Raw genomic sequence first — 26,850 nt, 5'->3', positions numbered from 1 at the left:
TGTTTAGTGTCTGTGTTGAGGTCTACTGAGACCACTTTGTCTTCCAAAACACAAACGAAAAATGGTTCCGTTTTTACGTACAGAGAAAGGAGCTTTTACATAAAATTTTCCATAGCCTGGACTAAAGACATCTGGCTAAGACATTTTCCAAAATCATAGAAAACGAAAATGTAGCTGCAGAGGGTAGGGGGCTGGTGGGGGGCAAGAACACCAGTGGAGGGAGGTGTGTGTGTGTGTGTGTGTGTGTGTGTGTGTGTGTGTGTGTGTGTGTGTGCGTGCGTGCGTGCGTGCGTGCGTGCGTGCGTGCGTGCGTGCGTGCGTGCGTGCGTGCGTGCGTGCGTGCGTGCGTGTGTGTGTGCGCCTGTGCCTGCGGGCGCATGCGCACACATGCGTGCGTGCATGTGTGTTCAAAGTATGATTGTCTATGACCATGCATGTGTGTTGAGGCACCGCTTTAAAAACAGAATTACAGATCATTTTACATGCTAGATATTTAAATAATGTGAGAAGGAAAAAAATAACAGTCCCTGTCTTACAATTTGGCATTCTCACGATGTGAAATGTTATATAAATTTAGCTCATTCGATTTTGGAATGTTAGCAGTGGAAGAGGTAGTAAACTCGCATATAAAAGAATAAAAGGATACTTATATCATCAACATACATTTAATTTCACAGTTAAGAGTAAAAGAGGTTTCCAGAGCATTGCAAATCTAGCTGGTGTCGTGTGACATTTACAATGTACATTTATAGTCCAATGTTACACCAAGCAGTCAATACTACGTACTGTACAACTAGCAACTTCTTCCACTCGTCATGTCAGCATTCCTCATGCCCGGACAGCTGCTTTTTCAGCAGTTATGGAGAACATTTATCTTTTTAATTAATTTCCATTACATAGATAGATAGATAGATAGATAGATAGATAGATAGATAGATAGATAGATAGATAGATAGATAGATAGATAGATAGATAGATAGATAGATAGATAGATAGATAGATAGATAGATAGATAGATAGATAGATAGATAGATAGATACCTTGTCCCCTTGGTATCCAATCTCCCCCTGCTGGCCAGGAATCCCAAGTTCACCCTGATTGGTTTAGAGAGGGGGGGGATGTATCGAAGACGGACAGCACAGAACATGGACAGAAGACAAGGTGGACAGCAGGCAGACAGAACAGAAGACAAGGTGGACAGCAGACAGAGAGAAGACAGACAGAAGATAGACAGAACATGGACAGCAGACAAGGTGGACAGCAGACAGACAGCAGACAAGGTGGACAGCAGACAGACAGAAGACAAGGTGGACAGCAGACAGACAGAACACAAGACAAGGTGGACAGCAGACAGAGAGAAGACGGACAGAACATGGACAGAAGACAAGGTGGACAGCAGACAGACAGAAGACAAGACAAGGTGGACAGCAGACAGAGAGAAGACGGACAGAACATGGACAGAAGACAAGGTGGACAGCAGACAGACAGAAGACAAGGTGGACAGCAGACAGACAGAAGACAAGGTGGACAGCAGACAGACAGAAGACAAGGTGGAAGAAGAAGGGAAATGGAGAAAAGGAAAACCATTAGAGAAAGTGAACTCTGGACCCATGGATCCTCATCCCATTAAGCATCTTCAACATTCAATATTCATTACAGCTTCCCATCCATTAACATACACATAATCTGATCCATTACACTGCCTGCCATCACAAATCATGGACACAGTCATGAGCCAGCGGCTTCATGTGGTATGGCTCTATCTTTAGGGAACGGATTCATGGTGATTAACACACTCACACAGTCACACGCATGTGCGTCACACCCGCGCGCACACACACACACGCACACACACACACACGCACACACACACGCACACGCCTCATGTCCGACAGATGAGCTCCTCCTGAATGGTTTAAAAAGCTGCAATCTGAAACGTACATTATAATGAACGAATATAACATTTTAGTGGTATTTTAATATTAATATTTCTTAAAAGGAGTAATAAGTAAAGGGTAACTTATTAAACTTCCTGAGTGACTTGCCCATAATGGAGGACAAGGTTCCAGCATGCGGTACCGCATGTAAGTAAGCATGTTGTACTGTGTGTAACATTATACAAGCATGTTGTACTCTATGTACAGTAAGCATGTTGTACTGTGTGTAACATTATACAAGCATGTTGTACTCTATGTACAGTAAGCATGTTGTACTGTGTGTAACATTATACAAGCATGTTGTACTCTATGTACAGTAAGCATGTTGTACTGTGTGTAACATTATACAAGCATGTTGTACTCTATGTACAGTAAGCATGTTGTACTGTGTGTGTAACATTATACAAGCATGTTGTACTCTATGTACAGTAAGCATGTTGTACGTACTGTGTGTGCAACATATACAAGCATGTTGTACTCTATGTACAGTAAGCATGTTGTACTGTGTGTAACATATACAAGCATGTTGTACTCTATGTACAGTAAGCATGTTGTACTGTGTGTGTAACATATACAAGCATGTTGTACTCTATGTACAGTAAAGAGCGTCGCAGTCCCGTCCCCTTTCAAAACGACAAAATAATTCCCCATTAATTTTTCATTTAAAAAAGCATTTATTAAAAGGCATTTAAACCTAGGACAAAGCCGACAGCCGAGTTGACAAATGATGACAATAGGCCGAACAAATAATTAGAAAGATAATTTTTCTTCTTTCTAAATATTTGTTCAGCCCAAAAGAATTTGGTTTATTGTCATGATTTGTCAAGTCGGCTGTTGGCTTTGTCCGAGGCTTAAATGTCTTTAAATAAATACTTTTTGAAGCGCCTGGTGCCCTCGTTGTTCTGAACGGGGGCTGGAGTGCGAAGCTCTATGCAAGCATGTTGTACTATGTGTGTACAGTATATATACACACGTGCATGTTGTACTCCATGTACAGTAGGCAAGCATGTTGTACTACAGTATGTGTACAGTATGCAAGCATGTTGTACTATGTGTACAGTATGCAAGCATGCTGTACTATGTATTGTGTACAGTATACAAGCATGTTGTACTGTACTAGCCTCACGTACAGTAGCCAGCCTTCATCTGCCTTTGCCATGCATATTGCCCCAGGCCGAAGTGGTGACAGGCCAACCAGATTCGTCATGGAAACCAGGCAATAACCAACCAGGGCCCAGTATGCAAATATGGGGCGGAACTTTGTGGGGGGAATAAAATCTAATGCTGAGAGGGACAAGAGTAACATCCACGCAGTGATATTAGCATCGCTATGCGAGGCTAGTACTGTACAGTATGTGTAGTATACAAGCATGTTGTACTGTATGCCTGTACAGTATTACAGGCCGCAGTCACAGATATCAGTCACATCATGCTATTTAAAAACAGGCCAATAACGGGAATATTCAGATCACCTTATCACCTTTCAGTCCTGGTTCTCCTGGGTTTCCGGGTACCCCCTGAGAGAAAAGAAACAGACAGACATGAGTTAGGAAGGGACTGAGCCATGGTGCAAGGTATAACCTTGAAGCACAATCTATAGTAGCACCGAAGTCCTGACGTCGCTCGCTCATTCCCCATGGTCACGGAAGTATTTCCTCTATCTATCTATTCATCTATAAATGCACCTGCGGTCTCTGTGTGTGTACGTCGTACGTCTGTAATCCATGACAAATCCATAGATATGGCACAAATGGCCCAGCAGATGGCGTGATGCCAATGAAAGGAGAGATGCTTGTACATAATGTCATGTCCGACCAACATTACTGTCTGTGTGATGATCCATGCTGGGACTTACTTATCCATTTGCTGTTAAAACGTTAATATAAAAGGCAAAATGCAATGACGTGACATGATATGTACAAGCATGTCTCCTTTCAGTGGCATCACGCCATCTGCTGGGTCATTTGTGCCATATCTATGATTTGTCATGTCCAACTTCCTGGTCTCAACTGCGCATGTTTCTTTCCTACCATGGAGCACCACTGAGCAACATGGCGTCGCCCGTACGGTCTTCGCATCTCATCCTCTTTAGACAGTCCTTGGACTACATGTTGTCTCAGTAAGACAACCCTCTCCCTATCCACAAGGAGGAGCAGTGGACCAAAGCATTATGGGGATTGTAGTCCAGGAAGGAAGTGAGCCCCGTGTCCATGACATCATGGAGCCCATGGACACTTTGAAATACTGAAATATCTAAAAACACAAAATGCCCACATAAAAACCCCAGGAAAGGGTTTCTTGACTCCCAAACATCATTAAAATAAGATCTGGTTGCAAAAGGGGTGAAGTGGCCCTTTAAGCAATTGATTAATGTACTCGTCCTCAAATTTCAATGAGGGCTTCAGTCTCCTTATTTGCCCACGTCTATCCACGGTTAAACAGGACATATTTGCGTTGCGTAAAATGAATATCCCTTCTCTGTCTCCAACTATGTTTAGCTTAATTTCCTTTATTTGCTGCGGATTGCATTCCCACCTGCACTGAATCGAAATCAAATGCGATTGGAAGGATTTTTTTTTCTCTGCAGATTAGAATGCGGTTATTTGATGCGCATTAGGATTGATTGATTCATTTATTAACAGTTTACAGTACATTTCAAGCACATCTCAATACAAAAACTGTTAACTGTGAGTGAACGACACCATAAAGCATTACACTTGTAATCAGCACCCACTTCCTGCATAACATAAACAGACCAAGGAGAGAAATAATGCTGCCATGAACATGAAGTTCCTGGAACATTACTGATTAGCATGCAAACTGCCACTACAGTACATTGGAATAATGCAAGTCAAGGTGATGGTAGGTGACAGTGTGCGTGCGGACAGACATGCACGTGTGCGTGTTATACCTTCAGTCCATTGGGTCCTGGACGTCCCATCTCTCCAGCAGGTCCCATATCACCCTGATGCCAAGAGAGAAGATAAACAACATTACATATCACCCTGATGCCAAGAGAGAAGATAAACAACATTACATATCACCCTGATGCCAGGAGAGGAGATAAACACTACATATCACCCTGATGCCAGGAGAGGAGATAAACACTACATATCACCCTGATGCCAAGAGAGAAGATAAAACATTACATATCACCCTGATGCCAAGAGAGAAGATAAACAACATTACATATCACCCTGATGCCAAGAGAGAAGATAAACAACATTACATATCACCCTGATGCCAAGAGAGAAGATAAACAACATTACATATCACCCTGATGCCAGGAGAGGAGATAAACAACATTACATATCACCCTGATGCCAGGAGAGGAGATAAACAACATTACATATCACCCTGATGCCAAGAGAGAAGATAAACAACATTACATATCACCCTGATGCCAAGAGAGAAGATAAACAACATTACATATCACCCTGATGCCAAGAGAGGAGATAAACACTACATATCAACCTGATGCCAGGAGAGGAGATAAACACTACATATCACCCTGATGCCAGGAGAGGAGATAAACACTACATATCACCCTGATGCCAAGAGAGAAGATAAACAACATTACATATCACCCTGATGCCAAGAGAGGAGATAAACACTACATATCAACCTGATGCCAGGAGAGGAGATAAACACTACATATCACCCTGATGCCAGGAGAGGAGATAAACACTACATATCACCCTGATGCCAAGAGAGAAGATAAACAACATTACATATCACCCTGATGCCAGGAGAGGAGATAAACAACATTACATATCACCCTGATGCCAAGAGAGGAGATAAACACTACATATCACCCTGATGCCAGGAGAGGAGATAAACACTACATATCACCCTGATGCCAGGAGAGGAGATAAACAACATTACATATCACCCTGATGCCAAGAGAGGAGATAAACACTACATATCACCCTGATGCCAAGAGAGAAGATAAACAACATTACATATCACCCTGATGCCAGGAGAGGAGATAAACAACATTACATATCACCCTGATGCCAAGAGAGGAGATAAACACTACATATCACCCTGATGCCAGGAGAGGAGATAAACACTACATATCACCCTGATGCCAGGAGAGGAGATAAACACTACATATCACCCTGATGCCAGGAGAGGATATAAACACTACATATCACCCTGATGCCAAGAGAGAAGATAAACAACATTACATATCACCCTGATGCCAAGAGAGGAGATAAACACTACATATCACCCTGATGCCAGGAGAGGAGATAAACAACATTACATATCACCCTGATGCCAGGAGAGGAGATAAACACTACATATCACCCTGATGCCAGGAGAGGATATAAACAACATTACATATCACCCTGATGCCAAGAGAGAAGATAAACAACATTACATATCACCCTGATGCCAAGAGAGAAGATAAACAACATTACATATCACCCTGATGCCAGGAGAGGAGATAAACACTACATATCACCCTAATGCCAAGAGAGGAGATAAACACTACATATCACCCTGATGCCAAGAGAGGAGATAAACACTACATATCACCCTGATGCCAGGAGAGGATATAAACAACATTACATATCACCCTGATGCCAGGAGAGGAGATAAACAACATTACATATCACCCTGATGCCAAGAGAGAAGATAAACAACATTACATATCACCCTGATGCCAGGAGAGGAGATAAACACTACATATCACCCTAATGCCAAGAGAGGAGATAAACACTACATATCACCCTGATGCCAAGAGAGGAGATAAACACTACATATCACCCTGATGCCAGGAGAGGAGATAAACACTACATATCACCCTGATGCCAGGAGAGGAGATAAACACTACATATCACCCTGATGCCAGGAGAGGAGATAAACACTACATATCACCCTGATGCCAAGAGAGGAGATAAACACTACATATCACCCTGATGCCAAGAGAGGAGATAAACACTACATATCACCCTGATGCCAGGAGAGGAGATAAACACTACATATCACCCTGATGCCAAGAGAGGAGATAAACACTACATATCACCCTGATGCCAGGAGAGGAGATAAACACTACATATCACCCTGATGCCAAGAGAGGAGATAAACACTACATATCACCCTGATGCCAAGAGAGGAGATAAACACTACATATCACCCTGATGCCAAGAGAGGAGATAAACACTACATATCACCCTGATGCTAAGAGAGGAGATAAACACTACATATCACCCTGATGCCAGGAGAGGAGATAAACACTACATATCACCCTGATGCCAGGAGAGGAGATAAACACTACATATCACCCTGATGCCAAGAGAGGAGATAAACACTACATATCACCCTGATGCCAGGAGAGGAGATAAACACTACATATCACCCTGATGCCAGGAGAGGAGATAAACACTACATATCACCCTGATGCCAAGAGAGGAGATAAACACTACATATCACCCTGATGCCAGGAGAGGATATAAACACTACATATCACCCTGATGCCAAGAGAGGAGATAAACACAACTACATCTTTCTGAGATATAATCATGTGTGCACAAACTAATAGTTGACTAAAGCCCAACACACACCGGCTCCGTCCGACGCGGCGCTACGCGTTGCCGCGCGGCGCCGCCTGGAAAATAGAACTGGTTCTATCGGCGCGTCAGCGCGCGTCGTACGCCGCCGGTGTGCGATAGCAGACGGTGGTCGCAGACGGCTTAATAATACCATGACAAAAAATGTTCATCGACTACCTTTTTTCACTGACGAGAACTAAATGGAAACTAAATGAAAACTAAGCTATGATGACTAAAACTATAAGACTAAATATATTGACAATTTTGTCATCAAATAAAAATAATAGAATAGAATGTTAGGAAGGGACTAGTGGACAGGAGATCCAGTCTAAGTAATTTTACACTTGGTTGCTGCAACGTGTAGTAAGCTTGTAGATTGGCTATTTTCAGCAAGTGTAAAATCAGTCATTGCGATGGCATCAAGGCCCGCCAAAATACATTTTAGTCGACTAAATCAACTAAAATCTTATGATATTTAGTCGACTAAAACTAGAATAACACTAAAACATTCCAGCCATTCCAGGTGACTAAAATGTGACTAACTAACTAAATGAAAACTATTCAAGGGACTATGACTAAAACTAAAATAAAAAATTGCTGTCAAAATCAACACTGCACTGGGCTCAGTGCTTTCACACAGACAGACACGCATGCACACATGCGCGCAAGCATGCACACATACATGATGCGGAGCGCAAGCTTGCACACGCGCACGTGAGAAAGCACTCGCCACGCACGCACGCACACACATACACAGAAACAGCAACTCTCACTCAGTCCATGTTTGCATTTCATCCACGCAGCTGTCATATCGGATACAGTCCAGAATAATGAATATTTATACTAAGGAGTGGACACAGTAGTAGATGGCTATGGTAGCCAAGTGTCTGGAGTCAATTCAGTTGCACAGATTATCTGTCGTGAATCGAATGCCTAAGTGCTCGCAGTAACACATGGCATCGCTGACAGCCGTGGCACGGAGTGGCAGGGAAGGGAAGGAATTACAGGGAGTAGGCTCAGTGAAAAAGCATATAATATGCAACAATTCGCGCATTTTTAGAACATGCTGTCAATGCAAAAAAAAAAGACATTTTAGCTTTAAATCACTTTCAACCTGCCAGCCCTACAGTATATGGCTATGTAATTATAGATTAAAGTTTTCAAAAACAAAACAAAAAAAACTTTTCAAAACAAAACACATGAATTAATTTGTAAAACGAAATGTCAGAGATAGCAACAATAGCAGAGCTACATGCTCTGCATGTGAGCCTGTAGATGTGTTATTGTTGTACTGTATATAGGGCTTAAGTGGTGGATTAAAAACAGAGAGGATGTAGTTGACCCCATGGCCCTTCCTGTAGTGCCACCATTAGGAAACTTGCTGAGTGCGTTCATGCTCCCTGAAAAAACGAAATCAAACTATTCAAGTGACTCACATGACCGCTATGCTCTGATTTCTAGCGCCACCTTCAGGTGGTGCCAGTGGCGACCTCTATGGGCTGTTCGCTTTTAGAACAGTGTTGTTAGTACATGAGAGAATACTGGGAAACCAAACAACAGTCATCTCTATCTAACACCAACGAGTCTTGATGAATTTATTTATTGGGCAGAATGTGTGAAGTAACTGTTGTTATTCTTGTTGCTGCCTGCCTGCCAACCTGCCAGCCTGCCAGCCTGCTTGCCTGCCTGCCTGCTTGCCTGCCTGCCTGCTTGCCTGCCTGCCTGCCTGCCTGCCTGCCTGCCTGCCTGCCTGCTTGCTTGCCTGCCTGCCTGCCTGCCTGCCTGCCTGCCTGCCTGCCTGCCTGCTTGCCTGCCTGCCTGCCTGCCTACGACAGTATGACACTGTAGCCAGGCTGTCACTGAAGACATACAGAGCACATCAGACCACTGAACTGTGCACAGACTCTAGGAGGTGGAGCTAGTAGCTCATATATCTTTATCCCTGGAATACAGCTCAGTGTTGTTGTTCTCTATCCCGAGTCCCGAGACAGTGGACATGGAGGGAACCCAGAGAGAGAGCACAGCTGCAATCAGGTCCCAATTACAGGCCTGCCACCACCACTGGTGGCCGAGAATAGAGGAAGGAGTGGTCCGGGATGATGGGGAAAGATGGGACGTGACGGGAGAAAACAGCCACACGTTATAATCAGATGCCATTATGCGGTTGCTGGGCTGAGCAATTAGAGAGACATTCTAGAAAGACACCCGCCATCTCCTCGTTAAGCACTGTTGATTGACGCTCGCTAAAAGATAATTTATAGAACGCCGTCAAGTGATGAAGTGGGAGGGACTTCTTGAGCAGATTCTAGGTCTGCAGGCAGGAAGTGGATGTCCTCATCCTCCCTGACGGACATGTTGAAAAACACATCCTCTGCTTTTGCAGCAAAGTTTTCACATTTTCAGGGTAGAAATAAGCCATGAGACTTTGATTAGCAGCACGGCAGAAGCATTTACCATTTAGACTTTAAGCTGATCAGAATATAGCTAGTTGCCAGAGTTAATTTCCTATCCAGTTTAACCAGTCAATATTTTATACTTCGGCTATTCGAAAAATAGCCAATCTACAGTTGCAACAATCAGTTGCAACTTTTAAAGACAAAAATGTCCAAAGACAAAAATAGCCAATCTACAGTTGCAACAATCAGTTGCAACTTTTAAAGACAAAAATGTCCAAAATAGGGATGACGGGAGGAAGGTTAAGCAATAAGCAGTAATATTTTGTGAGTAATTGTCTTGAATGATCCCTGTGTGTGAATGTTTGGGTTGAATGTATATTACAATGAGATGCTTTAAAACAGTGGTTTTCAACCCTTTTCATATCAAAGTCCTTTATAAATTTGGCATTTGAGCCACAGACCACCATTTGATGAGATTTAGCCTCTCAGACCCAAAACGTGGAATATTTTGTTGTCGTAATTGACGTTGGTACCATAGGAGAGATAACAGGCATGCAAATGTTGATCAACATAACAATTCTTCTACTGTGCAGATGTTTAACAAAAATTTACTCTTGAGACCGTCAAATGAAACAAAAAAATGGACCCATAAGGGTCCATTTAGTTTAAATGTATGCTCGGAATAGTTAAAGATCTAATAAGGGTCCATTTGGTTACCAACTCTATCATTTAACTGGGGACCACCTGGAACCCCCTCAAGGACCACTGGTTGAAAACCATTGCTTTACATTTAAAACATGGAGCAGCACAGGGGTTACAACAACCAGCCAGCATACAGAAACTCTCCTATACTCACAATAAGTCCAAGAACTCCGCTAGGACCAGGGGCTCCGAGCTCACCCTAGGAGAGAGAGATGAAGAGAGGAAGGACTTTCTAGAGTTATTGGCTCTTTTTTAAACAAACATGGACAGAAGAGTGGTTCAGTGTTCATCCGAGCTTATAAGAGGGGGCTGTGTGTGCGTGTGTGTGTGCATGTGTGCGTGCGTGCGCATGCACGCATGTGTGTGTGTGTGTGTGTGTGTGTGTGTGTGTGTGTGTGTGTGTGTGTGTGTGTGTGTGTGTGTGTGTGTGTGTGGTGCAGGTGGGAGGGGACTTGAGCCCACTGTCCTGCTGTGTGCCCACCAGCAGACATAAAATGTGTCTGTGAGAGAGAGTCAGAGTGAGAGAGACAAATAGAGGGAGAGAGAGAGAGAGAGAGAGAGAGAGAGAGAGAGCAGCAACAGGAGCGGTCTCAAATTAAACCTAAAATTGTTAAATCATATACTCAGTGTTCTTCAGTGGTGTGTGTGATACATTTTGCACGAACCTGAACTCTGGACTAGCAAGAAAGACTACAGTATATTACAGTAGCTTGCCTTGCAGAGGCAAGCTACTGTGTGCATAGTTTGGATTAGATGAGTAGATGAGTCCACTTGTTGATGTCTGTTGCTTCATTTAAAAAACATTCAACTGTTCCTTATAATGACACGCTGGGATTGAAATTTAGCTTTTAATTTAAGTTTACAGGATCATCAATGGGCTAACAAATCTGTTGGCCTTGTATTTAGACTTGCGTGCGTGCATATTTGTGTGGCCAATTTCACGAGGGTTTCAATTGTAAATGGCCTGAGGCATGGCCAAATAACGTTACTCTTTATCCGGCAGGTTTTGAAACACCACGCCAATTACACTTCAGCAGTAAAGCTGGTCTGGCAGTCTTAAAAACCTAACTTCAAACACAACTGAAGAACAGAGCCAACACAGTAAAATCCTCAGCATCCATTTGTAACTTTAAGAGCGTACAAATGTAACTAAATGGCCCCATGTTGGACCCTTATGGGTCCATTTGGTTACATCTGTACGCTCTCAGAGTTCAATTAAACACTGAGGATTTACTATGAACCAAGTTGACTCACAGATGTGTTTCCCAGCAGTAGAATTGCCCGTGTAGGAAATTCCCAGTGTGTAAAACATCAGGGGAGTGTCTCTCTTCTCCGGAGCATGTTTACCAAGCATGCCACAAATTACCGCCAAGGCCCACAAAATTCTGCATCGCTTCAAGTTTCCAACGTAGCGTATTTCCTAAGAGCGATGATGTAAATGGGCACAGTCACATTCGTTTTCTCCCATTGGGGCCTTAAGCTTCAATGGACTAATTAGACGAGTATATTGCATTGTACGATAAAAAATAAAAAATAAACGTCATATCATCGATCATCAGGAAACGCACAACAAATATTCATCATCAATCAATATTCACCATCGTGTCAGTCATTGTTAAACTCCATAAATCTCTGCGAGCCTGTAAACATCTGTGAGCATGTGTGACGTGTGTGTGAGTGCGTGTACGTGTGTGTGTGTGTGTGTGTGTGTGTGTGTGTGTGTGTGTGTGTGTGTGCTCTCGCACGTGCGCGTGTGTGTGTGACATACTGGGTCCCCATCTGGTCCAGGAGGTCCTCTCTCCCCGAAGTCACCTGGAAACCCCTGAAAAGAGACATAGTGGCTTTTATATCCAATTCCCCATTGTCTAGACCCCCCCCCCCCCACATACACACCTGCCCCAGAGACTGTCCTGGGACAGCTAGACCCCCCCCCCACCCACTGTCCTGGGACAGCTAGACCCCCCCCCCCCCCCCCATACACACCTGCCCCAGAGAGACACTTAAAAACACTTTCATTCTCATGTAACCAGTGGTGGAAGTACATTTACTTAAGTACTGTACATTTTTTTTTTAGGTATGTTGTACTTTACTTGAGTATGTCAAATGTTTGTACTTTTACTTCTACTCCACTACATCTCAGAGCCAAAGGTTTTACTACTACGACAATTTGAACACTAGTTACTAGTTACTTTGGAGATTTACATTTTGATTAGAAAACATACATTAACCACTTCAGCCCTATATATATATATGCATTTTGGCCATTTGTAATATAGCCGATCTACAAAGCGATGCGACGCATTGTGAGCTTGTAGGCATTGTGAGCTATTTTTTTAAATATTTCACTTTTACTTTTAGTACTTTCAGTACATTTCGATGCCGATACTTTTACTTGAGTACATTTTGAATACTGGACTTCTACTTGTAACGGAGTACATCTACGTTGTTGCAGAATTTATACTTTTACTTTATACTTTTACGTGAAGCATTTGAGTACTTTTCCCACCACTGTGTTTAACTTCATGTGTACATGACTGTGTGAATACACTCAGGGAGTGGCCTTGGGGTTATGGTGTCTCCCTGTTTGCCCCCAATCAGTTGGATTGTGGGCCAGTTACACTGTCTAGCGTCATGCCGCGGGGGATGTACTTGTACATCAAGCCGCCCTCACGAAACAGGAGATAGGCAGGCTACTTACTTTATACTTCTTATCCCATTCTGACCTGAGATCAGATTCATACAAGGTTTCCGCCGGACACACACTGGTCTGATGAACCCATTCTGACCTGAGATCAGATTCTGAAAAATGTCAGTCGCTCTTCGATTTTTCAAAAATAGCAGACCTACAAGCTCGTATCGCGCCACTCGGTGGCGCGATATGAGCTTGTAGGTCTGCTATTTTAGAAAAATCCCATAGTCACACCAAACTTTGATTCTGCCTTAGTATGACGCAGAAGATTCTGCCAATGCTTTTCAATGGGAACGCCGGAATTCGCGGATTTCCATAAAAAACTAAAAACAAACAAACTAAACTAAACAGAAAGGTTGGTGTGACCGCACGTACCCTTACAGCAACAAAAGTGAATAGAGTTCTTATAAATTATCAAGTTGTCAATTCTGCAAGCCAGAAAATCTCTCAACATTTACTGGGCACAAGATCTCACACTTATACTACACACACTAGGCCCAGCTGTGCACATAAATTACACACATTTCACTGTGTGAAATATAACTTTACACATCAAGTGTATGATGTTGAGAGACCCGAAACCCCGTTGACCTCAGGATACATCACTGAGGATACGTCCCAGGTGCATCCATGCGATGTTTTTTTTGTTATAGTGCTAAAGGTAATAAGGACTGCTTATTTTAATATTTTTTTATTCTCCCTTCATTTCATTTTAAACAATCTGTAGCAATAAGTATGTTAAATCTATAGAGGATTAAGAAGTGAGTAGCAAATCGAGTGGCAAAGTGAGTTTAACGTTGTTTAACCCATTCTGACCGGGCACCCATTTTGGTGTTGGCATCATGTTATGCTTTAGCTATTGAAAAATAGCAGATCTACAAGCTCATAGCGCGCCACCGAGTGGCGCGCTACGAGCTTGTAGGTCTGCTATTTTTGAAAAATCAAAGAACGACTGACATTTTTTAGAATCTGATCTCAGGTCAGAATGGGTTAATCAAATCAGTGTGTGTCCAGTGGAAACCTCGTATGAATCTGATCTCAGGTCAGAATGGGTTAACGTCATTTAATGCATGGATGTATGGGCTGTCAAGGCCAGAAAGTCGTTTTATGCCCGCATAACTTCCAGGTATGATGATGATGTCACGCGCACACCCTCTAAATAACTAGCACATCTGCGTATGGAGGTGGTCTTCATACGCTTCCATTGAGACATATTAGATCCTGGTGTTGGGTAGGACGTGCGCACACATGCACATACACCCTCTTCTAGATGGTTCAGCCTCTACAGAGCTAAAACAGTCTCATCAGACAACACAGAATTATTTTGGGTCTCAAGCTGATAAGGTTTTAGGTGTTTATATTGTGAAGTGTCTGGCTGTGGAGGCAGCTTTGTTTGTCTTTGTCTGTCATCTTCTCTGTGTCCTGGAGGACGAGAGGGAAGGAGGAGTCTTCAGAAGACAGGTCCTGGGATAAGTATGGTGATTTCCCTGGTGCCTGCAGCTATCAGCTGCCCCTGGGCTTGAAAAAAAAGACCTCACGAATTCTATGAGGTCAACCACACTATACTGCTGTTACCACTGTGAGTGTGAGGTGTGAGCTAGTGTGGAGGTAAAAAGGAGCTTACACCATCATTTTGGCCATATTGGAAGACGTGATATGATAATTTAGTTCTGTGAGAGTGAGAGAGACCACCCCCTCTTCAATTACTAGTTTACTATTTGCTAGAGCTACCGTACATTCTAAAATGTTCTCCTACATCCTAGTGCACTAGGATGTGGCACTCCCACATAAACTACATAAACTATTCCTTCGCTGGGTTTGCGTGTGTTCAGGTGTTTACCAATAAATATTTCATTTACCGAAAAGCCAATAAGCAACAGAGCTGCAGGATGAGCGCAGAAGTCTGTCCATCTACCAGTGGTGGAAAAGTATTCAAAGTATAAATACTCTTATGTAGAAAATAATGCATTATGCAATTTCTCATTTCAAGTTTTCAAATGCATAAAAATCTTTTGAAAATAGCAGATCTACAAGCTCACACAATGTGTCGCGGTAGCTCACAATGTGTCGCACCGTGACGCATTGTGAGCTTGTAGATCTGCTATTTTCAAATGGCCAAAATGTATACAGGGCTGAAGTGCTTAATGTTTCGTAATAATAATCTAAAAAAGTAACTAAAAACTAAAGTTTTCAAATACTGAATATACTGAATGCTAATATATTCCTGTGAGATGTACAGTAGTGGAGTAGAAGTAAAAGTATTGGAAATTGGAATTACTCAAGTAAAGTAAAGTACAAATACCTCAAAAATGCACTTGAGTACAGTACTTACTTTCCACCACTGCGTCTAGCACACAGAACAGGACCTGACTATGGCTCCGGTTACATCCCACATGTCAACATAGGCAGCTACAGCAGGACCTACAGTGAACCCTTCCATTACGTAAACTGGATAAGGGTGCCAATGATGGCGTAGAACGTAAAGGTTTCATGACATTCATTTTCAATTCGTTTTATTTTTCCGTTTTTCTTTTAGCTTTCATGACCTCAATTACACCCACACACAACCTGAACTTTGACCATGCAGTGGATTTTCTGTGGTCTGGGGTTTTCTCTGTGTGTTCTGAAGCCTTTTGAGCTGCAATGAAAACAGGCAAAATCCCTCAACACTGAAATCTGCTGGCAAATTCTTATGTTTGTGGATTTCTTTGTGGACTCTTACCTCACAGTCCACAGGCAAATCAGAGCACTTGTTTGAGCCAGAAAACCCCAGACCACAGAAAATCTACTGAATGTTAAAAGTTCAGGTTTTTTGGGTGCAATTGAGCTCAGAAAACAAAACAAAAAACTAAGAAAACCTTTTTTTAATGTCACAATCCCTTTAAGCATCCTGTAGAATGACTGAATGAAATGCAATAATGTGAAGCAAACTTTTTAGCAACCAATTAATTCACCTGCAATATACAGCATATACACTGTATACTGTATACAGTGCATAACCTGTATGTAAGACGTAACCTGCTACCTATAATCATTTTGATTCCTAACTTTATTCTAATTTTGTCCAGCTTTTGGTGTATGTAACCCAATTTCTGTCCCAACACAAACATTAAATGCGATCGACAATGAACGGACAATTCTGAGTGTTTGTGTAAACACAAACACTCAGAAGTGCTCCAAACATTGTATATCCTCAAAGTCCATAGACTTGGCTGGCAAATGGTTTGCATCATAACTGCTGTAAACAAACAATAAAAAGCCCGTAGACTTGGATAGCATATGACGAAATCTTCAAAAGCCATGCATTGGCGGGGCTAGCGCCCCTCAAAAACCACTCACGCACACACGCGCACGCACGCACGCACGCACGCACACGCACACACACACACACAAAGGACAATTCATTATAGTAGAAAAGGATTATCTATAAAGTATGTTGAGACAAAACTTTACCGGCCTACCCATCTTGCCCCTCTTCCCTGGTTCTCCGGCAATGCCCTGAAAATGAAATGATAGACAAAGAGAAAGAACATGAAAATGAAATGATAGACAAACAGAGAGAACATGAAAATGAAATGATAGACAGAGAGAGAGAGCAGAATGCAGACATGGCAAAAAAAAGAGAAGAAGGCAGCAAACAGGGGGAAGAGACAGGGAGACGGGGAAGGAGAAAGGCAGACAGAGGGATCTTATGTATGCGGTCGTCCAAATCGCCACGCACTTCTCCACCACATAACAAAATGAATGAAAATAAAACAACAACACCACCGCACGCCGTTAAAAACTCAGAACCTTCGGCCTCTGTTGGCTCTCGCTTTAACAGATGGGAGAAGCATCTGATGGCAGCCTATCCAACATTCTCTCATTCTGAGAGGTTTATTGCTTTTTTCACATATCTGTTAAACAAACACCCATTTCCCCTGGAAGAGAGAGACTCTGGCTCTTGTATGCAGCCAGGGTATACCGTCTGACAAATGTAGCCTGACTGTGTGGGTACTGCACGTATTATTTTTTATATTGTTTTTGTACATACTGCACATTTAATAGTCTTCTTCAAGATTTACGTTTGTTTTCTTTCATGTTTGCTTTGGCAATGTGAGCGCATGTTAGATGCCAATAAAGTCAATTTGAATTGAATCTAGCTGGCTGGGTACTGTATGACAGTGGTTCTCAAAGTGCAATTCCCGGGGACCCCCCAGGGGTTCCTCAAAGGGGTTCCCCAGCTAAATAATAGTTAGGGACCAAGTAGACCCTTACAGGTTCTGTAACTCTGAGAGTGTACAAATGGAACCAAATGAACCCCGTAAGGGTCCGTGGCCTAATGCCTGCCAAGCTGGGTTCCTTGAAATGAAAACCTTTGAGAATCAACTGCTGTATATGAGCCATCTAGCTCGCTGGCTGGGAGAGGTCCTCTGGGTACAGCCTGCCTCACACTGACGTAACCTTCTGGCACTAGTCAGAAGTAGGGTAATGGCTGCATGTTTTACAGGCAGGAAGCGTTGAGGAGTTCAGGCAGTTCAAACACTTCAGGGGAGTCCCCTTTAAGACTCAACACCTTACACAGCAGTGGCGTCTCAAGACAGACATCCTAATAGGTATGACATATTAAGTATAGTCACTCACTCTTTCACCATCAGGTCCAGGTAGGCCAAAAAGCCCCGGGATTCCAATGAAACCCTGTGGGGGGAAAGGTGATAAAAAAGACAAATGAGAGAAAGGGAACATGAAAAACAAGAAGTACAATCTAATTGGACAGCAGAGGACGTTCCATTCTCTTTGTGATGATTTATATATTGACACAGAAGAGAGAGAGAGAGAAGAGAGACAGTGGATGAACATGACTCAATTCCAGGCCTAAGAGTTTACTAAGGCTTTGTTCAGACTGCAGGCAAACCTGATTTGTTTCTGAGATCTGATCATTATGACCGTCCACCATATAATTAGTCTATTCAGACATCGTCCACCTCTCTGCTGTGGTAAAGCGGTAATGCTTAACGCACAGTACACTCAGCCACACAATGGTGTCGCTTGCCAGAAATAGCCAAGCTCCCATTGTGTAGAGCTTTTAGATCTGCTGTTTTCGCCAAGCGACACCGCCATACGACAAATCAGGGTCAAGAGTGTGAAAACCGAGACACTTTCTCACTTGACAAAACCAAACAATTCTGGATGAGCCGAAAAATCTGATTTGTGCTGCCAGTCTGAACATAGCCTAAGCCACTATCTCTGGGCACAATCCCATTGGTATTAGTCCAGCGAGGATGGATGGGGGGGCGTCCAGCGTGGATGATGGGGGTGGGCTTCCATGGAGAAAGTGTATATGCCCATGGACTGCATGGTGCGGGCTTCCACGATGTAGTCCAAGGGCACATACCCTCACACCAGGGATCTCTGAAGATAGCAAAGACATCTCACTGGACCGTGGGCGCACGGATACACAGCTGGAAACAACAATGACAACAACAAGCACAGCAAAAACAAATACACACACAGTGGGCTATGGTGAGAGTGTCTCTGTGGTGGGCCTCAGATGAGACGCTTTGCTCTAAGCACAATAATTACTGGAGAAGAGATGAGAACAGTTGCTATGGACAGGAAGCTTTGTGGCTGACAGAGACAGGAGGGAGAGAGAGAGGGTGGGTGGGTGAGAGAGAGAGAGAGAGAGAGAGAGAGAGAGAGAGAGAGAGAGAGAGAGAGAGAGAGAGAGAGAGAGAGAGAGAGAGAGAGAGAGAGAGAGAGAGAGACAGAGGGAGAGAGAGAGAGAGAGAGAGGACTAGCGGGGCCTCATACGGAGCTTAAACAGGAAATTCCAGCATGTGGGGGCAGGGAAGGGTTTGGTGCAGCAAGCGGGGGCACTGATAAAGATTCTTTATTGGAACGCAACATAAAAATCACTGTTTGTGCCAGTGTGTGTGTGTGTGTGTGTGTGTGTGTCTGTGTTTGTGTGCATAAAGGGTGTGTGTTTGTATGCGAAGGCGTGTCAACAGTTACAGTTTTTCACTTACAGGCTGTATACAGTGACACAAGTGTTTACACGGTGCTGCCGGGGTCCTAAGTTTAGCATTCTAATAGTAGTTACGTGAGCCGATGGAATGCGTGTATACGTGTCTTTCTAGTAAATGTGTCTGTGTGTGTTTATGCAGGTGGCAACGGCGTCTTATTAAAAGTGTTTATGAAAATACATTATGTGCGTAAGGACAAAGTGCTGTTGTGTACAGAATGCGTACTAGTGTGTACTATATGTGTGTACGTGTGCACACATGTATACGTGAGCATGCCTTTGACCAGTATGCAACAAGATAACTGAAAAATACATAGATGTTGTAGTGTAGTGATGAGGATAGTATAGTATGTATAAACATGTTCATAGTATTTTATATAGTATAAGCTAAAACTCTTGTTTTGTATATTTAAACGACATATTTACACATAATTCATGCTTCGTCATACGATGGTCTCGCATCTAGCGCACAATGTGCTTATAGATGGGCCATTTCTGGCGGGAAACACCATCGTAGGACAAAGTATAAAGTTAAGTCACATGGGAGGGCAACAGATCAGCAGTGTTGATTTTGTCGACTAAAACTATGACGAAAAATGTCTGTCGACTACCTTTTTTCATTGACGGAAACGAAATGGAAACGAAATGAACACTGCAAACGAGAAGGGAAGAAAGTCAGTTCACCTACCCGAGCACCTTTGGGCCCCATGGGTCCTACTGGCCCTGGTAAACCCTGGAAAAAAACAACACAAAACAAAAAACAGAAACAGCAGTTCAGTGGTTTAACATTGGTGATGTGGATGATAAACAAACTGAAACACCGTTTCCACAACCACTATATTATAATATGTATGGGACACTTACAGAATGACCTTTCAACTACATTAGAAGTAGCTCATGACAAATTACGATTTAGCGCAGATATAAGTCGTCATCTCCGGTGTATGTTTAAAACAAGGTATTGCATCACGTCCACAATCTCACAAATGGCATTAACATTTTATTTGATTAATAGAACCTTTACAGTTTCAGCCACAGCTGCACCTACTGGTTGACAAGTAGTACTGAATAAAAGCTCATAACGTAATATCGCCCCATGATCAAGCTGGGATGCCTTGTTGGGAGAGTGGTACAAGTTTGATAGGAAGTTATGGAAATCTCTCACAAGGTCACCTTTAACAAACGTATTTATTTTGACTGAAATCTAATTTACAAATTCACTATACAAACTGTGCAAAATTCATTTTGTCTTATCTCCGAGATATTCAGGTTAAATTGAATAGTTCAACCCCAAAATTACATTTCACCTATCGATTGCTCACCCCGTGAAGCCTTGAGATGTATGGAGATTTGTTTCCTTGTGTCACATTCCTTCACGTTTATAAACTCCAAAACAACTCTCACAGTATAATCGAAGTGTCAGGTATGCAGTCCATGTCCTCGCTGCTTCCAAAACGGAAGCTTTACTATTTAAAAGACTTCCTGTATAAACAGGCTCATGCTCATGTTTGCCTCAGAGTCACAGGGACTCGCTCATTCCCAAGCGTTTCACCCGGTTTCATGAATGGCAACCGGAAACTAACGTGATGATGTGTACGGTACCGCTATCACGCTGTTGTTTCAAACTAACATGATGATGTGTATGGTACCGCTATCACGCTGTTGTTTCAAACTAACATGATGATGTGTACGGTACCGCTATCACACTGTTGTTTCAAACTAACATGATGATGTGTACGGTACCGCTATCACGCTGTTGTTTCAAACTAACATGATGATGTGTACGGTACCGCTATCACGCTGTTGTTTCAAACTAACATGATGATGTGTACGGTACCGCTATCACGCTGTTGTTTCAAACTAACATGATGATGTGTATGGTACCGCTATCACGCTGTTGTTTCAAACTAACATGATGATGTGTATGGTACCGCTATCACGCTGTTGTTTCAAACTAACATGATGATGTGTATGGTACTGCTATCACACTGTTGTTTCAAACTAACATGATGATGTGTATGGTACTGCTATCACACTGTTGTTTCAAACTAACATGATGATGTGTATGGTACCGCTATCACGCTGTTGTTTCAAACTAACGTGATGATGTGTATGGTACTGCTATCACACTGTTGTTTCAAACTAACATGATGATGTGTATGGTACCGCTATCACGCTGTTGTTTCAAACTAACATGATGATGTGTATGGTACCGCTATCACGCTGTTGTTTCAAACTAACATGATGATGTGTACGGTACCGCTATCACGCTGTTGTTTCAAACTAACATGATGATGTGTATGGTACCGCTATCACGCTGTTGTTTCAAACTAACATGATGATGTGTATGGTACCGCTATCACGCTGTTGTTTCAAACTAACGTGATGATGTGTACGGTACCGCTATCATGCTGTTGTTTCAAACTAACATGATGATGTGTATGGTACCGCTATCATGCTGTTGTTTCAAACTAACATGATGATGTGTACGGTACCGCTATCACGCTGTTGTTTCAAACTAACATGATGATGTGTATGGTACCGCTATCACGCTGTTGTTTCAAACTAACATGATGATGTGTATGGTACCGCTATCACGCTGTTGTTTCAAACTAACATGATGATGTGTACGGTACCGCTATCACGCTGTTGTTTCAAACTAACATGATGATGTGTATGGTACCGCTATCACGCTGTTGTTTCAAACTAACATGATGATGTGTACGCTACCGCTATCACGCTGTTGTTTCAAACTAACATGATGATGTGTATGGTACCGCTATCGCGCTGTTGTTTCAAACTAACATGATGATGTGTATGGTACCGCTATCACACTGTTGTTTCAAACTAACATGATGATGTGTATGGTACCGCTATCACGCTGTTGTTTCAAACTAACATGATGATGTGTATGGTACCGCTATCACACTGTTGTTTCAAACTAACGTGATGATGTGTATGGTACCACTATCATGCTGTTGTTTCAAACTAACATGATGATGTGTATGGTACCGCTATCGCGCTGTTGTTTCAAACTAACGTGATGATGTGTATGGTACCGCTATCATGCTGTTGTTTCAAACTAACATGATGATGTGTATGGTACCGCTATCACGCTGTTGTTTCAAACTAACGTGATGATGTGTATGGTACCGCTATCGCGCTGTTGTTTCAAATGGACAGATCTTCAAGCTAACAGCGTGTACCATAGAGTTATAAATAAACAAAACGGTCTGTACCAGTTCAACATCACGACCAAAATCCCTTTCTACGGGTGAATTGCTCACTCACCTTTGCAGAGGTAAAAAATATCAATATACAGTAGCCTACATGTTATAAATTAAAACCATGACACAATGGAGGCGGAAATTAAGGCATGATCTATTTTAATCATCACGTGAAACTTTGGCTGAGTCTGTACTCGATACTGAGCGACGTCAGCTCTGAATGCAAATATTAGCCTATAAACCAGTAAGACGCCCTGAGGGCGAGAAGAGTGCGCGCATCTGTCTGGGTGATAGCAGACTGCTGGGCGAGCGCTTTGGCATGGGGGGTCAGATCAACATATGGAATGAATTCTGTACTGGCCATATATGGAGCGTGTCATAGAGTGTACAGGGTTTGATGAGGTCAGATCAACATATGGAATGTCAGACCAGGTCAGCTCCATATATGGAGATCTAAGGGTGGCAGCGGGGGCAGTGTCATGAGTGCACAGGGTTTGATGAGGTTTCGCCGGCTGCACTAATAACTTTGGGGCGGGCCTGTCTAGAGTTTGAATGGACAGGTATCAGTCAAAAGGGAGACATCGAAGAGGAAGGACGGGTGGGACTGGGGAGGGATCAACATGTGGAATGTCGGAACAGGTCAGCTCCATATATGGAGATCTAAGGGTTTGAGGTTTGAGGTCAGATGACGAGTTGCTGGCAGGCTCCATATATGCAGATCTAGGTGATGATCCAGTCTTCTCCATGTATGGCTATCCAGGGTTTGATGAGGTCAGTGTTGTGATCTTCATATATGGAGACAGCCATATATGGTGACGTGACATGTCACGAGGCATGAGGGACTGACAGCCATATATGGTGGTGTGACGGACGGAACGACAGACGGACATGTTTTGCAGGTTTTCATAGTAAACTGCGATCTACGTTCGTAATTAATACAAACCGGTGGGATTTGCATCATGCATTATTATGCATAACATAAGCTACAAGAGACTTGTTCTGGAGTTTATAAAATGAGTTTTATAGCGTTTTGCTGCGCTTAATCTTGGACTGCTACGTTATTCAATTCATTAAGTAGTCTTTGTTTTGGGGATTTTTTTTTCATTCACCGTGAAGGAACGCGACACAATAAACAAAACGTATTCATGAATTCAAGGCTTCACAAGTATTATATAGTATATGATATAGTTTGTGTACACAGCAGTATATAGTATTATATAGTATATGATATAGTTTGTGTACACAGCAGTATATAGTATTATATAGTATATGATATAGTTTGTGTACACAGCAGTATATAGTATTATATAGTATATGATATAGTTTGTGTACACAGCAGTATATAGTATTATATAGTATATGATATAGTTTGTGTACACAGCAGTATATAGTATTATATAGTATATGATATAGTTTGTGTACACAGCAGTATATAGTATTATATAGTATATGATATAGTTTGTGTACACAGCAGTATATAGTATTATATAGTATATGATATAGTTTGTGTACACAGCAGTATATAGTATTATATAGTATATGATATAGTTTGTGTACACAGCAGTATATAGTATTATATAGTATATGATATAGTTTGTGTACACAGCAGCCACGCAGGCTAGACTAGTCCACTACCCGGTCCCTGCCTACTGCACCAATCACAGCACAGCATCTGAGGATTTACTGCACCTGCCTGCCAGGATAACCTTTGGCACCTGGGCTTCCGCTGGGTCCTAGCTCACCCTGCAGAGAATAGAAAGATGGAGAAAGAGAGAGAGAGAGAGAGAGAGAGAGAGAGAGAGAGAAGGGGGGGGACGACGACGACAAAATGATGGACTCATAGACACAGACAGGTCTTTGTGCAGGGTAGCAGCAGTGTTGATTTCGTGGACTAAAACTATGACGAAAAATGTTCCTCGACTACCTTTTTTCACTGACGGAAACTAAATGGAAACTATATGAAAACTAAGCAATGTTGACTCAGACTGAAACTGAGACTAAATATAGTGACAATTTTGTCAACAAATAAATACTAGACTAAAATGTTAGGAAGGGAGTCAAGGGACTAGTGGACAAGAGATCCAGTATAAGTAAAAGACAAGTCATTTGACACTTGGTTGCATGCTGAAAATAGCAGATCTAAAAGCTCACAAAGCATCGCGTTGTGGGCTTGTAGTTCTGCTATTTTTAGCAAGTGTCATTACGACGGCATCAAGGCCCGCCAAAATACATTTTAGTCGACTAAATCAACTGTAGATTTAGTATACAGCACTGTACCTGCTGAGAGACTATGACAAAAATAAACTAAAATCTAAAGTTGCTGTCAAAATCAATGCCAGTTCATACCATTCCTATAGAGCATGGACGCATGCATGTCTAATTTCCCCAAACGCACTATAGTCCCTGTCTTTCACTGCCTATACGATACATGGTGTACAATACAATACAATACAATACAATTTAAACACTTTAACTCCAATGTCCCTATTCTGGGCAAGATGGGCTAAGATTCGGCACAAAAAAAATGAATATTTGATGATCTACAGTACAAACAACGCCATTGGGTTGTAATGGTTAAGCCAGTCAGTATCGGATGGCCAAGGTGCAGACAGTGGATCTATAACTCAGTGGGTCCAAATGAGACATTGCATGTCAGCAGTAAAAGTGGATGCTCAGTTTATACAGAGCAGCTGTCCTGTTCTTTGGAGACTATAGGGCTATATTTTTGTCCATGCTAAACCCCTTATCCCTAAACTACTTTGCCTTTTTTTTTTTTTTTTTTACTATTTTTGAATAATTGAACTAGCCGATCTACATCAACACGTTTTGAGCTTGTAGATTGGCTATTTTAACTATTGAAAAATGTTTTTCAAAATAGTTTAAAAAAAAGGGCGTTTAGCATGGACGAAAATGGAGCCCTACGTATGAGAGCTGGGCAACGTGTGCTTGCCAAACAGTTGTGCCTCTATTATTCAATAAGTGTTGTTTGGGTGATTCACGCCGAAGAGCGCTGGTCACTAACAGTAGCTGCTTCATGGGAAAGTTTGGGGCGTTTGAGGGTGCACGCGACAGGACAAGGAAAAACACACACACACACGCAGGCTTTAGTGGAACTCTCCTTTGCCGGTGATGTCAGATATTGGAGAAGGGACACACTGTGTGACAACAAGACGAGAGAGAGAGGGTCTTTCCCTGCATGTGACCCTTCCGGAGTAGTGGTGGATGACCCAGCTTGGCTGAAAATAGCCCTTTTATTTAGGCACTACGGGGCTGGAAGCTCCAGAACTAAAATAGCCTCCGCTGTCCTGGATGGGAACAGTCAAGAGCCAAGTCTCCTCCTGCTTGTTCCGTGGGCGGAAAAGGTTTCACAGGGACAGTGTTCCTCCAGTGTCGTGTAGGACTCAGCCAGACGCAGTGTGAGAGGAGGGACAGATACATAGAGACATGGAGCGTGTCATAATAGCATCAGGGTCAAGCCCTTGATGGGATTGAAATCAATTTATTCGAATATCAATCTGGCTTGAGAGATGACTCCATATGTTCGGCTCCCCAAGACTTGGTGTAGAAGGCGTAGAAGAAACAGAGTGGGCCATGGATAGAACCTTGGGGGACCCCGGTCAACAAAGTAATATTGATACATTAGGGTTTAAATGGTACCTCCAAAAGATACTTACAGTGTCTCCAGGGAGACCAGGGGGCCCAGGGTGACCTTTTTGTCCCTGAAAGAGAGAAACAAACATCAACTTAGTAGCTGAAGGACAGAGCAATGGTTGAAAAAAGGCAGTTGAAATGCATCATTTTCTTCAAGTGACATGATGCACATGAAGCATAAATAAGCCTATAAGGATGAGAGTCCTACAGAACAGATGAAAAGTACATAAGTCATATTTATTTATTTGTCGTATGATGGTGTTGCACAGTTGAAAATAGGTGATCTACAAGCTCTAAATGCATCGCATTGTATTTGTGACGCGCTGTGAGCTTGTAGATTTGGCATGCAGCAATCTGGCATTAAAGAACTCGAGTTTTAATGTGCGTTCAAACAACAGTAACACCAACAGGCAAACACCAATAGACAAACACCAGGGCCATAAGGAATCAATCGTTGTTGTGGTACCAATTTTTTTCCACTGGCCATATTCACAGGGGGAAAAAAGGGATGGATCCAGGCAAGGATCACTTTACATTTACCACCAGGCTAGACCAGACGAGACTAGACTACACTGAAGACACAGGAGGATTCTAGGGTTCTGCTGACTCCAGCAATACAGGCCTCCCAACAAATGGGAAAAAATATAAAAGGTGGGAGGACATGCTTTCCTAAACCACACACTTTGATA

At 42.5% G+C, this 26,850-nt stretch overlaps 1 protein-coding gene across 1 annotated transcript in view; it reads right to left on the bottom strand.

The window, feature by feature from the left end:
• LOC310879189 (uncharacterized protein) overlaps positions 1-26,850 on the bottom strand; it is a 131,276-nt gene that overhangs the window by 47,038 nt on the left and 57,388 nt on the right. The window contains exons 8-17 of the mRNA XM_083793650.1: positions 26,185-26,229; positions 24,200-24,253; positions 19,972-20,016; positions 17,906-17,959; positions 16,736-16,780; positions 12,362-12,415; positions 10,748-10,792; positions 4,849-4,902; positions 3,410-3,454; positions 1,041-1,094 (exon numbers count right to left, since the gene is read on the bottom strand). Coding sequence (XP_083649776.1) covers positions 1,041-1,094; positions 3,410-3,454; positions 4,849-4,902; positions 10,748-10,792; positions 12,362-12,415; positions 16,736-16,780; positions 17,906-17,959; positions 19,972-20,016; positions 24,200-24,253; positions 26,185-26,229 — 495 coding nt within the window. The remainder of the gene's footprint in view (positions 1-1,040; positions 1,095-3,409; positions 3,455-4,848; positions 4,903-10,747; positions 10,793-12,361; positions 12,416-16,735; positions 16,781-17,905; positions 17,960-19,971; positions 20,017-24,199; positions 24,254-26,184; positions 26,230-26,850) is intronic.

Source organism: Protomyctophum parallelum (assembly GCF_964188405.1).
Source record: "Protomyctophum parallelum genome assembly, chromosome: 21".
Lineage (NCBI taxonomy): Eukaryota > Metazoa > Chordata > Actinopteri > Myctophiformes > Myctophidae > Protomyctophum > Protomyctophum parallelum.
Note: the sequence above shows the minus strand (reverse complement) of the source record. Positions and strands in the feature narration are given on the sequence as shown.